The 13,634-nt window shown below is 40.1% G+C and overlaps 1 protein-coding gene across 1 annotated transcript in view; it reads right to left on the reverse strand.

Moving 5' to 3' along the window:
* The window catches only part of LOC109488306 (unconventional myosin-Id-like), a 35,441-nt gene that overhangs the window by 10,989 nt on the left and 10,818 nt on the right, over positions 1-13,634 (reverse strand). Inside the window, exons 14-26 of the mRNA XM_019792495.1 lie at positions 8,582-8,783; positions 7,816-7,909; positions 7,199-7,364; positions 6,200-6,253; positions 5,967-6,059; positions 5,267-5,440; positions 4,610-4,774; positions 3,739-3,881; positions 3,103-3,217; positions 2,410-2,520; positions 1,899-1,958; positions 999-1,069; positions 633-707 (exon numbers count right to left, since the gene is read on the reverse strand). Coding sequence (XP_019648054.1) covers positions 633-707; positions 999-1,069; positions 1,899-1,958; positions 2,410-2,520; positions 3,103-3,217; positions 3,739-3,881; positions 4,610-4,774; positions 5,267-5,440; positions 5,967-6,059; positions 6,200-6,253; positions 7,199-7,364; positions 7,816-7,909; positions 8,582-8,783 — 1,523 coding nt within the window. The remainder of the gene's footprint in view (positions 1-632; positions 708-998; positions 1,070-1,898; positions 1,959-2,409; positions 2,521-3,102; positions 3,218-3,738; positions 3,882-4,609; positions 4,775-5,266; positions 5,441-5,966; positions 6,060-6,199; positions 6,254-7,198; positions 7,365-7,815; positions 7,910-8,581; positions 8,784-13,634) is intronic.

Here is a 13,634-nt window from a genome sequence, read left to right on the forward strand (position 1 = left end):
ATGTGTCTGACTTCTAGTTAGACTATTGCTTGGTATAGGTATGTAAAGGCAGTCCCGTAGCCTTTTTTGAGGCTGTAGGGGCAGTGAGTTGTTGCCTTTTACCTCCCCAACCGAAGTCAGGTACAAAATTCAGCACCAAGGACAGGGCCCTTTAGGTAAAGGTAGTCCCGTAGCCTTTTTGAGGCCATAGGGGCAGTGGGTTGCTATACACTGTGCATGGTATAGGAAGGCAGAGCCCATCCCTCTCTTTCCACCATCTTTTACCTCTCCAACTGAAGTCAGGTACTCATTTTACACCTGCGTGGAGTCATGAAAAGTGCCTTTCCCAAGGACACAGCATCTAGTCAAGAATGCCAGGAATCAAACCTGTGACATCTCAGTCTTGTGTTTGCTAGCCTAAACACAAAGTCATTCAACGCCACTGGCTACTTCAACACTGCTGTGTCTCAGAATAAAAGTAACTCACCTTTGCCTGAACAAACACTGTGACAGGAAAATGTATTTTAATTTACTAATTATAACTGTCAACATGTATCTGATATAAGGAATACTTTGGAGTGAAGAGACAAAAAAGTTTGTCAGAAGGACCACCTGACCACATCCCACCTGTGGCACAGACTTTCTTCACTCACCTGTTGAACAGGAGTCTCTTGAAGTCCTGGAACAAATCGTCCTTGTTCTTGTCGATAAAACCTTCCACAGAATAGCTGCAGGAAGAAGACAAAGAGTAATCGATGGCGACCTTATTTCTTCACAAACACTCATATCAATGTTTTGACAAATTTTGGACATTGAGACACAGAGAAACATTGTCAGATATTACAGGGCTGGAAATACTGGGTGCATGTACACCTTAGTGCACCCAAATTTGGAGTTGTGCACCCAATTTTTTAGGTTGGGTGCACCTGTGCACCTTTTCCAAAAAATGAATTTCGAGCCCTGTATCGTGATATATGTATTGTATATTGTACAGCTGTACAGACTAAGGTGTAACTCACGTGACAGATCCGGCGTAGTGCCTGATTCTGAAGTCTCTGCTGTGCTCTAAGGTCTTGTCTGTGGGAACCAACTAGAACAGAACAAACACAAGTTAGACATCAAATCATGATAGCAGCACTTACACATAGATTATTGAATCCGAAAAGACCATTTTACCGTAAATAATTTCATCAGGTTGGAAGATACTTAGGGTATAGGATTTTCTTCTAACACAACCAGTAAGGTTCTCACCTGCTTACGTTTCGATGTCTATCAGACACCTTCCTCAGAGCTTCTGACTGGAGTTCTGCAACTCGCCGCTATTTAACGCCAAAGTAGGTGGCGCTCTTACAGCGAAACCGTAAGATATACACGCTCCCAGAAACAACAAGCACAAAAAGAAGAGAAGAAATCGGCAGTCACAGATCATGTTGCCAGAAACAATTGTGTGATAGACTGGGAGGGTGCCAGGGTCATAGATAGAGAGGACAATAGAAGAATCCGTTGGATTAAAGAAGCAGTCTGGATAAGGAAGTCTACCCCAGTGATGAACCGGGACGAGGGGGGATACAAGCTCAGCCACGTTTGGGATTGCATTCTCGCCGCAAAAGCGCCACCTACTTTGGCGTTAAATAGCGGCGAGTTGCAGAACTCCAGTCAGAAGCTCTGAGGAAGGTGTCTGATAGACATCGAAACGTAAGGTGAGAACCTTACTGGTTGTGTTAGAAGAAAATCCTATACCCTAAGACCATTTTAGTTTACCTGGTATTTGCCTGTATATATATACAATATATTCTTCATACATGTTATTCTACTAAGTCTTGGTGTGTTGTGCAGGAGGGCAGTTACACCAGCCAGAAACAGACACAGAATGTTATAAGTCAGATGTACAGAAATGTTTCAGTCTATTCACTCCTTACCTGTCTGCTTGTGTAGTGTTCATGGTTGCTGAGCTTCTGGTTCATGGCTTGGAGGAACATCTGCAACAGAATCAAAGTTGTGTTACACCAAAAATCAGATACACTCACTCACTATGCAGGCTATACTTGCCGGTAATGCAGAAATGAATCAAAATGAAAGGTACAGAGACAGGAAAACAAAGACCTTTAAAACTTCCCAATTGAAGACAAGTGCTATCCTATCCAGAACCATGCCTGTCTAGTTTTATGCCTGAACGGGTTAGGGTTAGGATCAGGCACGGTTCTGGATAGTCTCTGTGCATCCATGAACGTAGAGTTGCTCCAGGCATGGTTCTGGATACACAGAACCGTGCCTGATCATAATTCTGGATAAAGCACTGTTCTGGACACACTAACAAGCACCTTATCTGAGGCAAGCCTGTTTGTTTGTTTGTTTGTTTGTTTACCTTGTCCGTGATGTTCCCCACGCTCAGACAAGCCTGTTTGTTTGTTTGTTTGTTTGTTTGTTTACCTTATCTGTGATATTCCCCACGCTCAGACAAGCCTCGTCCAGGATGGCGATGATGCCCTTGTGCTGCTGCTCCACAAGGTCACAGATAATCTTGTTGTTGAAGTAGTCAATCTGTGGGCAGGACAGAAAATAACTTTAAGTTCTGTCAATTAAACAAACTATACAACCACACACTCCATTATACAAGACCCTGACTGTGAGATCAACAGTACCGTTAGATCAGACTTACTTAGTTGTAGAGTTCAAGCTTTGTTCCCACACAAGAAAGAAACTCTCTATTTCATCATGGAAACGTGATGACGTCTCTGAACCGTGACGGTGGAAGATTCCGTCTTCCCACCACTTTTGATTCACTCCTGTCATCATTACGCTTCCGACTTCCGGAGAGTCAGCGAGTGCATCACACATCTGACGAAGGTTGACGAGATTGACCAAAAATTTAAGCTTGAACTCTTACTACAACTATGGATTCTTGAACACAGATGAGCTTTCATTCAAAAGCTTTCATACTTACATTAGTCCATGTGATCCCCTCCCGCTGGTACTCCTCCTGTTCCTGTTTCAGAACCAGCTCTGACCATAACAAGCTAACTTTGATCTGAGATCCCACTGTTAGATCAGAGATCCCACCCAGAGATCCCACCCTGAGATCCCAGTGTTAGATCTGAGATCCCCCTGCTGGATCATACTTACGTTGGTCCATGTGATCCCCTCCCGCTGGTACTCCTCCTGCTCCTGTTTCAGAACCAGCTCGATGAACAGCTGCTGCAACTTCTCGTTACAGTAATTAATGCACAGCTGCTCCAGGCTGCAACACAAACGTTTGTTTGTTTGTTTGTTTGTTTACTTCTCGTTACAATAATTAATGCACAGCTGCTCCAGGCTGCAACACAAACGTTTGTTTGTTTGTTTGTTTACTTCTCGTTACAATAATTAATGCACAGCTGCTCCAGGCTGAAACACAAACGTTTGTTTGTTTATTTGTTTGTTTTGAGGGTGACACAAGCAGAGACTCTGTTAATTATGTTTACCTTCACAGAAGCAAAACATCTTGTTTTTGCTCTGTTTCTTCTTCTACAACAAATAAGGTCAATGACCTGGACCAGATGTCTGTCACCATGGTAACTGTAATGTAGCAGACACCCTGTAGTGTCAGGTTACATTATGTGTGGAAAGTGGCAGGACAGAGTTGGAGTTATTTTTGGCCTTTCCATTTATACTTCAGATTGCTGTTTTCATACTTGTTATTTTTGGCCTATCTAGTTCCGATTTTTGTTTTCTTACTATTTTCAGCTTTTCTAGCTATACTTGGGATTTCTGTTTTCTTACTTGTTATTTTCGAAGATCTCGAAGCCGTAGATATCGAGCACGCCGATGACGGTGTCCTTCCCGTGCTGATGCCGAGTGGTTCTCACCGCGATCACGTCGTTAATGCGGCTCACGATCCACGTGAACAGGTGCTCGTAGATAGCCTGGAGGTAGAAAACACAAAAGATGAGAACTATATAATAACAATATAGCAACAGTTACTGTGGAAATACATGTAACATAGGCTGGGAACAAAAATGTTGTGTTTCTTGTTTCTCCACCGACCCTAGAAAAAAACTGCTGACAGTAGCTTTTTTTGTGTGTGGACCCCTGCAAGGCACATAGATTTTTCAAGCTTCATGATCTGACACCTGGGTAATGAAATGTTGTACAATCAGTTTTCCAGGTGCTTGTAGATGGCCTGGAGGGGGGAACAGATAGAAAAAAGAATATGAGAATATGAGAAACTTTTCAAGTCTAGTGGAACAAAAATCTGTCTCTGCAGTTCCTTAATGTATACCAAAAACATGCGAGTGGTTTGTATGAGCCTTGTTGAGGTTAAAATTGAAGTAAATAAAAAAAAATCTGTCACATTGAAACAGGTAATGTAGTTGAAAGTGGAAATGATCTCAAACCAATTAAGCTCAAATGTACTCAATGGACACTCTTCTACTGGCCGTGACAGAACTCATAGCAGATTTTAACATATTAGTAACACAGAATGCCGTAATTAATAACATCATATTAAAAACATTGATAACACAATAATATTATAAATCTGCCAGGTTGGAAGACACGTTTTTGGAGTGCTCCGTTCAAGATTTGTTAAGCTGCCCAGATATGTTTGATAGTCAAGATTAAAGGTACAGTAAAGAAGCTCCATCCCACCCACCTTAGCGAAGGCGTCCCTCCCGTAGCAGGCCTGCTGCTGTGTGTGACCTTTGGTCATGACCTCTCCTCTCGCTGCCACCACGCGGAAACACAGCGCCTTCGCCAGATCGTCTTCTGTTGTACGCAACAGCTCTGCCGCGGCCGACAGGGCATCTCTGTTTGCTACCTGGGGGGCAAAACAGTCTTTGGTTAGGGTTTGTTTGGAGTTAAACCTTTTGATCCAACACAAAAAGTTCTCTCACCTAGAGCTTTCGACCAGTTACTCTGGTCTTCCTCAGTAGACTGACCCAGTGAGGCTTGTCACGTGGCTTCTTTGAAGTGTGACGTCAACACTGGGTCAAAGGTATCTGGTACACAAACTTCTTAGTGTTGGAGCAAATGTTTTACCTCTTAACATATAACTACCAACACAGATGAACTTTCATGATTGTGATTAGTGTGTGCAAAGCTGTTGTAGACTGTGGCATATTCCTCCTTAGTGAACCCCACAGACAAACAAACAAACAAACAAACAAACCTCGCAGGATTCTTCGTCTTCAGACATAAACTCGATGTTCCCCAGATGCAGGATGGCTGCAATGATGTTGTAAACTGTGGCGTACTCCTCCTTACCGAAGCCCACAGACAAACAAACAAACAAACAAACAAACAAACAAACCTCGCATGATTCCTCGTCCTCAGAGATAAACTCGATGTTCCCGAGGTGCAGAATGGCAGCAATAATGTTGTAGACAGTAGCATACTCCTCCTTACTGAACCCCACAGACTTCATGGCTGCCTGGACAGCTTTAAAATCTGCCTTGTCACTGATCGGGAACGGGCCTGGGTCGGACTAGGGGGAGACGGAGGAACAAAAAAAATTTGTTTCCATTAATTTGCGTATCAATCAAGAGTTTGTACTTATGAACCTGCTTTTCTGACAACTCTCCAGTGTCACTGATGAAAGGTAAGTGTATGCTACCTGAAATGTCTGACCGTTTCCAAAATCATATCCACTTTTTTTGGCGGAATAAATGCTTCATTAGGTTTTAACCTTTGCAGAAGGAAAACATATTCTTTCTACTCTTGTTTCAGCATTTTTATTCTTCTCAAAACAAAAAAGGTCAATGGCCTGGACCAGATGGCTGTTGCCATGGCAACTGGCACTGTAGCAAACACCCTGTGGTGTTGGGTTACATTATGTAGCAACAAGTGTCAGGACAGAGTTGAAGGGGCTGGTCCAACTCTATCCTGATATAACAATATTTGAGTTAATAGAATAAACAGAGCAGTAGCTTGCTTGCATAGACCATGTGAAGGTATACAGCATGCACTTGCTTTGTTTATTTTGTACTACATAATGATACAGCCTTCCTCACCTGCTGCTGCTGAGGACAGGTGTATGTGTACACCTGGGGAGACCTGGACAGGTGCATCTTCTGTATCTGATGGTCCGGACCACCTGACAACAGCTGGGACACAAACACAAGTTTGGACTCAGTAAAAACCAGACAAAGTAAGCTCCAGACAGTCACAAAGAACTGAATTAGAGTGTAAGTATGAATAAAACGATCATAATTACTGTTTGGTAATGATAATTAGTATTTCTTACCTGGTAGAAGGAGTGGAAGTTTCTCTCTCCTGGTTGCTGACTCACTACACGAGACTGACAAATGAATGTACAATATATTAAGCATCAGTAGGCAGACTAGTAGTACATGTTGTGATGTGTGAAAGGGCTTAGAAAAGTTACCAAATGCAACCAAATGAACACTGTCAACTGTTTATAAAGATAAACTTAATACTTTCTTAAAATATTTCTGTTAGTCCTAGCTAAGTTAACTTGTTACAGGTTTTCACAGAACATCGCTGAATGTTTTTATTTCTATCATGGAGTTTTTGTCCTTGTTATGATGTAGTTCCATCTAGATAAGTTGCAGCAGGATCTCAGTACTATATGTGGCTGGTAAAAACTTGTGAACAGACCCGGAGGTCTGTGTGGCTCACTTTGAAGTGTGAAAGTTCCTGTCAACAGAACTGACTATCTGTGAGGACAGGTTTCCTGTACAGAGCTTCACACGTCTGGGGATATTAGCTTATATATATGGATACACAGAAATAGCAGACTACAACAAGTCTCAACATACTATGTAGAAGGCACTAAGAAGAGGTACAAAAATATCATGTAATCTAAACCAGGTCCTACAGATTGCACCAGGCATACGTACTGTTAAATTCTCTTTGGGCTGTTTTTAATACGATTGTTCAGCTTAATTTAAAACAAGCTAATCATGTGTGATGAATGTAAATTAATGCAAAATAAATCATAACCAGTTTTGATGGTATATTCTCTGAAAAGTCAGACATTTAGGACAGCATCAAATGTCTTTCACCAGTGACTGAGAAAGTAAAACAATATCTTTCTTAGTCACTAATGAAAGATAGTGGATACAATCTGAAAAGTCTGACTCCTCATTACACATCAAGATACTGTGGTACCAAGGTAACAGATACTCAAGCAACTTTCAAATCTATCCAGTTGCTTGAGTAATTGTTTTCTTGTGTAAAATTGAAACATATTTCTCATTTCATATTTCATGTTTTCTCCCACCTTCTCGAGTAGATAGTTGTTGATGTGGCCTCCAATCGGGTCTCCCTTGAAGTCAAAGTTGATGTCCATGTACTTGCCGAAGCGGCTGGAGTTGTCGTTCCGGTTGGTCTTCGCGTTCCCGAAGGCCTCCAGGATACAGTTGGTCTGCAGAAGGATGTTCTTCACTCTGGGAAATAAAATACAGAGCCATGAAAGTTCATCTGTGTTGGAACGTAATGATAGTAAAATGTAAAATTTATTCTAACAAAAGGGTACAGAGAGATCAAATTTTCAATGACCACTGTCGCCTTCATCAGGATAAGTAATGACCAATCATTGCAAAATGTAAAGCTGTGAGAGTTATTCACACAAGACTTTAAAGATATGTGATGTTATTCTTAGACCTGAGAGACTGAAACATTGTACATCAGTTTTCCAACAATGACACTGAAAATAAAAGTGTCCTCATGCAAGTTTTTCTTTGTTAAACTGTAGTGTTGGATCACTAGAGATTGTTTTTCTTTCTTTTTTTATAACTTTGGCAAAGATAATCCCTACCTACTAACCCTAATCTTTTTAAGGACTGAAACAGGAAACACAACATTTTTCCTAGACCTAAGCTGTTAGTAACGTCTCACCTCTCGACCTCCTGTCTCTGACTGACATTAGTGACTGCTGCGATGTACCTCATGATGATCTTAGACGCCTCCGTTTTACCTGCACCGCTCTCACCTGGACAGAGCATTAAGGAGTTAATACAGAAACACAAGCAAACATACACACAAACACACAGACGTGATGTACCTCATGATGATTTTAGATGCCTCAGTTTTTCCTGCACCGCTCTCACCTGGATAAATGAAGTTCAAGGTCAAGGCTTGAAATACTTCTTCTACATACCTGAACTAGAGGAGATAATTGAAAACTGCCAAAATATACCTGCACCACTCAGAATTGAGGAAGTATGGATCATACTCAAATTTTTTCAGAAACCATTGTCATTATTTCTTTTATACTTCAAAGGTAATAACAATTAATGCTGCAAATAAAAATCCACATACTTCTGGAAAGAACATAGACATCAAAGACCTCACTCTTCTATGCATGAAGTATCAAGAGTTGTTGTGATTTCTTGTTTTATTCATTATTGTCAGTTTCTCGGTGATTCAGTCTATATATTTCCCTATTGGTTCTGAACCTTACTATGGAAACACAAGCAATTTACATACAAACAGACAAAACTGTACCTGATATTCCCTTGCCCCAGTGTTGACATCACATTTCAAAGACAAGCATCACCGGGTCAGTCTACTGAGGAAGACCAGAGTAGCTCTAGAGTAGCACTTTTTGTGCTGGATCTAAAGTTTTAACTCTAGACATGTACCTGATATCACGAAACCGTACCTGATATGACGATGCAGGTGTCCTTGGCCTGTCTCTTCATGCTTTTGTACGCGGCATCCCCGACAGCGAACAGATGCGGCGGGCACTCGTAGAACTCTCGACCCTGGTAACGTTTCACAGCGTCCGGGCCGTAGATGTCCATGGTTCTGTAGGGGTTTACTGACACCACCACTTCTCCCACGTATGTGTAGATTTTTCCCTTCTGGAACCTACATCAGAGCCACAAAAAGAGAGAGCCATTTGTTATTTTGTAAATGTATAGTGATAGAATTATAAACTCCCACTAGTATTTGTGGATGGGTTATATGTATTGTTAGCTGTGGATTATTATATCCAAGGTTCTGTAGGGGTTTACTGACACCACAACTTCTCCCACGTACGTGTAGATTTTACCCTTCTGGAACCTACACAGATAGAGAGCTAGTAGTCATTTGTAGATGTAACACTAGTGTTGTAAAAATGGGTTATATGAATCATTATTATGATGGCTGTAGATTATTGTTCTGTCTAAGGGCTTAACTGACATACACACTACAAGTTGTGTTTAGTTTTTTCCCTTCTAGAAAAAAGTGTTTGAAAGGATTCATTTGTGTCATATGCTAACTCAAGCATTTGATACTTAATGTTCTTTTATTAGATATCCACTAGATTAAAATAAATTAAATCTACTTTTCCTGCAGCAGGATTCCATAGTTATGCAGCACGAGGCTTGAGGTTAGAGCATCCTTCTCTGTTAAACACCTGAGCACAGTGTAGGAGGTCAGGGAAGGGAGTTAAGGACCCATGAAGGAGCCACACCTGGCCATTACCAACTCCAGGTGAGTTAACGTTAGAGTCAACTCCAACAGACTTTCCTGCACCCAGCATTAAACTGTGCACCAAGGTTTTGACTGTGGGTGCACCTCTAGAGATATTGTGTGATAAAATTACATGTATGTGCATTATGAAGGTACTAATGGTATACAACATGTACTAGTAGTACTAGTGATTTATGACTAGCATACAGAATACTCTTGATAGGTGTGCCAGGAAAATATTGAAAACTTTGCTGTGTTCATTGTTTCAAAAACACCAGTAAGCAAGAAGATTTCTCTTCATTTCCAGTTAGACTTTGACTTATTTTAAAGCCATATTTATTTAGTGGTACAACATATAGGCAGGACAGTACAACTAACTTGAAGCTATTATTACATACAATACGAGCCATGATTATATTCTTGCAGATATAAAAGTCTTACTTATAAGGAAGTATGACGTGTCCTTAAGTAGGCTAAAAGTCAAGGAAGCCAGAAGGGATTTTTCTTATTCTTCACTGACTTCAGCAAAGAATTCTCTGAAGAGGAAGTAAAAGTATTGACAAAACACTTACAACAGGTGAACAAAGTCCAGACTAACAACAGTGACGTTTATTGTACCCAGAACAAAACGGTGCCTGTCTATTTCTAAGACTGAATGGGTTAGGGTTAGAATCAGGCACGGTTCTGTATAGTCTCTATTGTATCTAGAACTGTGTCTATCTAGTTCTATGCCTGAATGGGTTAGGGTTAGGATCAGGCATGGTTCTGGATAGTCTCCGCGTATCCAGGAACATAGATTTGCCTCAGGCACTGTTCTGGATAAGCGTGGACTGTCCAGAACCGTGTTTGAGCAAGGTTCTAGATACAACAGTGACGTACCTGGTTCAGATCTGATAAGGATTTCTCACTGTTTACTGATCTGCGTCAATGTTTATTCTTTAAATAGTTCCTGCATTACTTTATAGCAGACATACAAAATGCAGATAACAGACATGGATAACAGATACACATCACATAATAGACAACTACATGTATAATGTTATGGATATTTCATGTTGGGTTCAGTGTTTAGGTTCAGCTTTAACATGGACCGTTTTAAATCACTTTTTACTTGATGTTTGTTTGCATTACTTTATAGCAGACACAGAATGATAACAGTCCTGTTGTGATGTGTACCTGTATGTCAAAACACATACTAGTAGTATTCCGGATTCAAACATCTATAGATCTAAATTCTAATATATGTAATGTTATGGATATTTTATGTTGGGTTCTGAGTGTTTAGCTTCAATGTTCAGCTTTAAAATAGTCCATTTTAATTTTTAACTCGAAAATAAAGATCTAAAGATTTTTTTTGCTTTTGAAATGTAGTGCTTGTTTTCTCTATGGGACTTATGTTCCAAAATAAATTTCAGGTACTTAACTCCAAAAACAGAAAAAATAAAAGACATAGAGCTCTATAATGACACAAAGCTTACAAGATGTATGTTAAGCTCCTATGAATGCCAGAATTGTGTTTGGGACTTTTGGAAATTTGTGATATTTTCTCTGAGAGGGACCATAACATAACAACTCTCTGGTACTTAACTACAAAAACAGAGAAATAAAAGACATGTAATGACACAAAGTCTACAGTTGAAAGTTTGTTTAGCTCCTATGAATGGCAGAATTGCTGTGTACAAAGTGGGCATGTCATGGCAGAGTGGATTGTTACAGTCACCGGATTAACTTTACTGTATTCGTTTATCATAGTTTTGCATGATAACAGAAACTTTACAGGACTTTACATTTTTACAACAGCAATTAACTTAAGAGGAGTGTGTCAGGTATCAACATTTCAGACTTACATTACAAGATTCATTGTTCTATCAGCCTTTAAAAGCATTCTATGTATTTAATTTAATGTAGTGGTGTAAGATTAAACAGTCAGACTATAGTCTAGATGAAATTTTTTTTCAAGAATTAGCATTTGCTTGGTAAGTTTTTTTTTTGTTTTGAGATGAAAGGGAGTACCTTCATTTGTATCCATTTAAAGTTTTAAAAAGAGCATAAGGTGTACATGTACGTGTTATATACTATATACGGGTAAGAAAAAAATATTTGTGTAACCCTCATTCTTTAGGACTTAAGAAAAACCAAGAGTTTTCTTTTCTTAAGTCGTGTAGGTCAATCCTAGAAAAGTCCAGCCAAACTACTTGGAGCCCCTGCCTGTAGAGTATTACCACCTCTCCCTCACACACCCACTAAACAAACAAGTAGAGATGGGAGAGAGATAGCCTTTACATTACAGCATTGTGAGGTGTAAATATAGAACAGTGTAAGGGAGAAAGGCTGTACAGGTCTTTAGAAATATTTAGGTGACTAGACTTGGTTCAAAACAACCTGTTTGTAAAGAGAGCTTTTTCTGGGTTTAACTTGACTTTTAGAGCCATAATCGGAGGTTTAGAACATATTTTGAAAACATTTCTTGATCTAGTCTATGTGTATGATAAAACATGATAAAACAGGATGTTAAATGTTGTGGAAAAACTTCAAAAAGTGGGATCTTTTCCTGTCCACTGTTTCAGGAAAAGAAGTCAAACTTAAGACTTAATTTTAAGTGAATCAGTTAAGAATTTAGCATCAGCATTTAGATGAGAGTAGATCACAATATGTTATATTATCAAAATTGTTATTCATTGTATTTTTTGTCGTTTTCATTTTTCTTTGTCAAGCAAGAATTTGTAATAGATCTATTATTACACTATGATGTTGTATATGAAAGTGAAATGGGACATATAGTAGTTTCTACTGATGGTGTCGAAAAAATGCTTCAAGGTCTCAATCCCTCTAAAGCATCCGGACCAGACCAAATACCACCGTGGTTCCTCAAGTTGACAGCTAGTGAAATCGCGCCTGTTCTAACCAATATTTTCCAACACTCGCTAAACACTGCAGAAATCCCTAAAGATTGGAGGGATGCAAATATATGCGCCATCTTTAAAAAAGGAGATAGAGCGGTCCCCAGTAACTACAGACCTGTTTCACTGACCTGCATATCCTGCAAACTACTTGAACATATCATCCATAGCCAAATCATGAAGCACCTAGAAAGTTACAGTATATTAACGGATTACCAGCATGGATTCAGAGCCAAACGATCCACAGAAACACAGCTTATACTAACAGTCCATGACATAGCTGGCGCACTAAACAGTAAATGGCAGGTAGATTTAGCAATACTTGATTTCACTAAAGCCTTTGATAAAGTCCCCCATGGCAGGCTCATCTCAAAACTGGAGTATTATGGAATCCAAGGCCCTACGCTGAATTGGTTAAAGGCTTTCCTGACCAACAGGGAGCAAACAGTAGTGGTTGAAGGGAAGGCGTCGGCTCCAGTTAAAGTAGCGTCTGGGGTCCCTCAAGGAACCGTCCTGGGGCCATTGCTCTTTCTCTTGTATATAAATGACCTACCAGATCAGCTTGACTCAAATGTGAGGTTATTTGCCGATGACTGTCTATTGTATGTAGAGCTTTCTACACAGACCGACTCACAACTTCTCCAAAAAGACCTGAACACCCTGGAAGAATGGCAAAGCAAATGGCTCGTGCAGTTTAATCCCGAAAAATGCTACATTATGCACATAACAAACAAACGAACACCACATGCAACTAGCTACCAGTTTTGTGGTCAGGCTTTAGCAACCACAAAAACCCATCTGTATCTGGGCGTCACGATGACAAGCGGACTGAAGTGGGGTGCACATGTTAATAATATCACAACTAAGGCGAAACAGACATTGGGAGTGATTAAACGTAATCTGTGGGCATGTCCAACGAGAGTAAAATCACTTGCATACACGTCACTTGTAAGACCGAACCTAGAATACGCTGCGACAGTATGGGATCCATATACAAAGAAAGACAAAGACAAATTGGAAAGGGTACAGAATCAAGCTCAAGATTCTGTATGAACAACTATGTAACAGGTGCTAGTGTCACGGAAATGAAAAGAAACCTACAGTGGACCTCACTTGAAGACAGAAGAAAAATGTCTAGACTATGCATGATGTACAAAATGACTAATAAACTGGTGGATGTCCCAACTACTAAGTACCTAATACCAGCCCAGAAGAGAACAAGAAATAGCCACGCATTCAAGTACCAGAGTTATCAACCAAGGATTGAGGTGTTCAAGAATTCATTCTTTCCTAGAACTATCGCAGAGTGGAACTCACTGTCACCAAGTACAGTAGGGGCACTGTCAATAGATACCT

Source organism: Branchiostoma belcheri, unplaced genomic scaffold (genome assembly GCF_001625305.1).
Source record: "Branchiostoma belcheri isolate BF01 breed outbred unplaced genomic scaffold, Haploidv18h27 scaffold93, whole genome shotgun sequence".
Taxonomy (NCBI): Eukaryota; Metazoa; Chordata; class Leptocardii; order Amphioxiformes; family Branchiostomatidae; genus Branchiostoma; species Branchiostoma belcheri.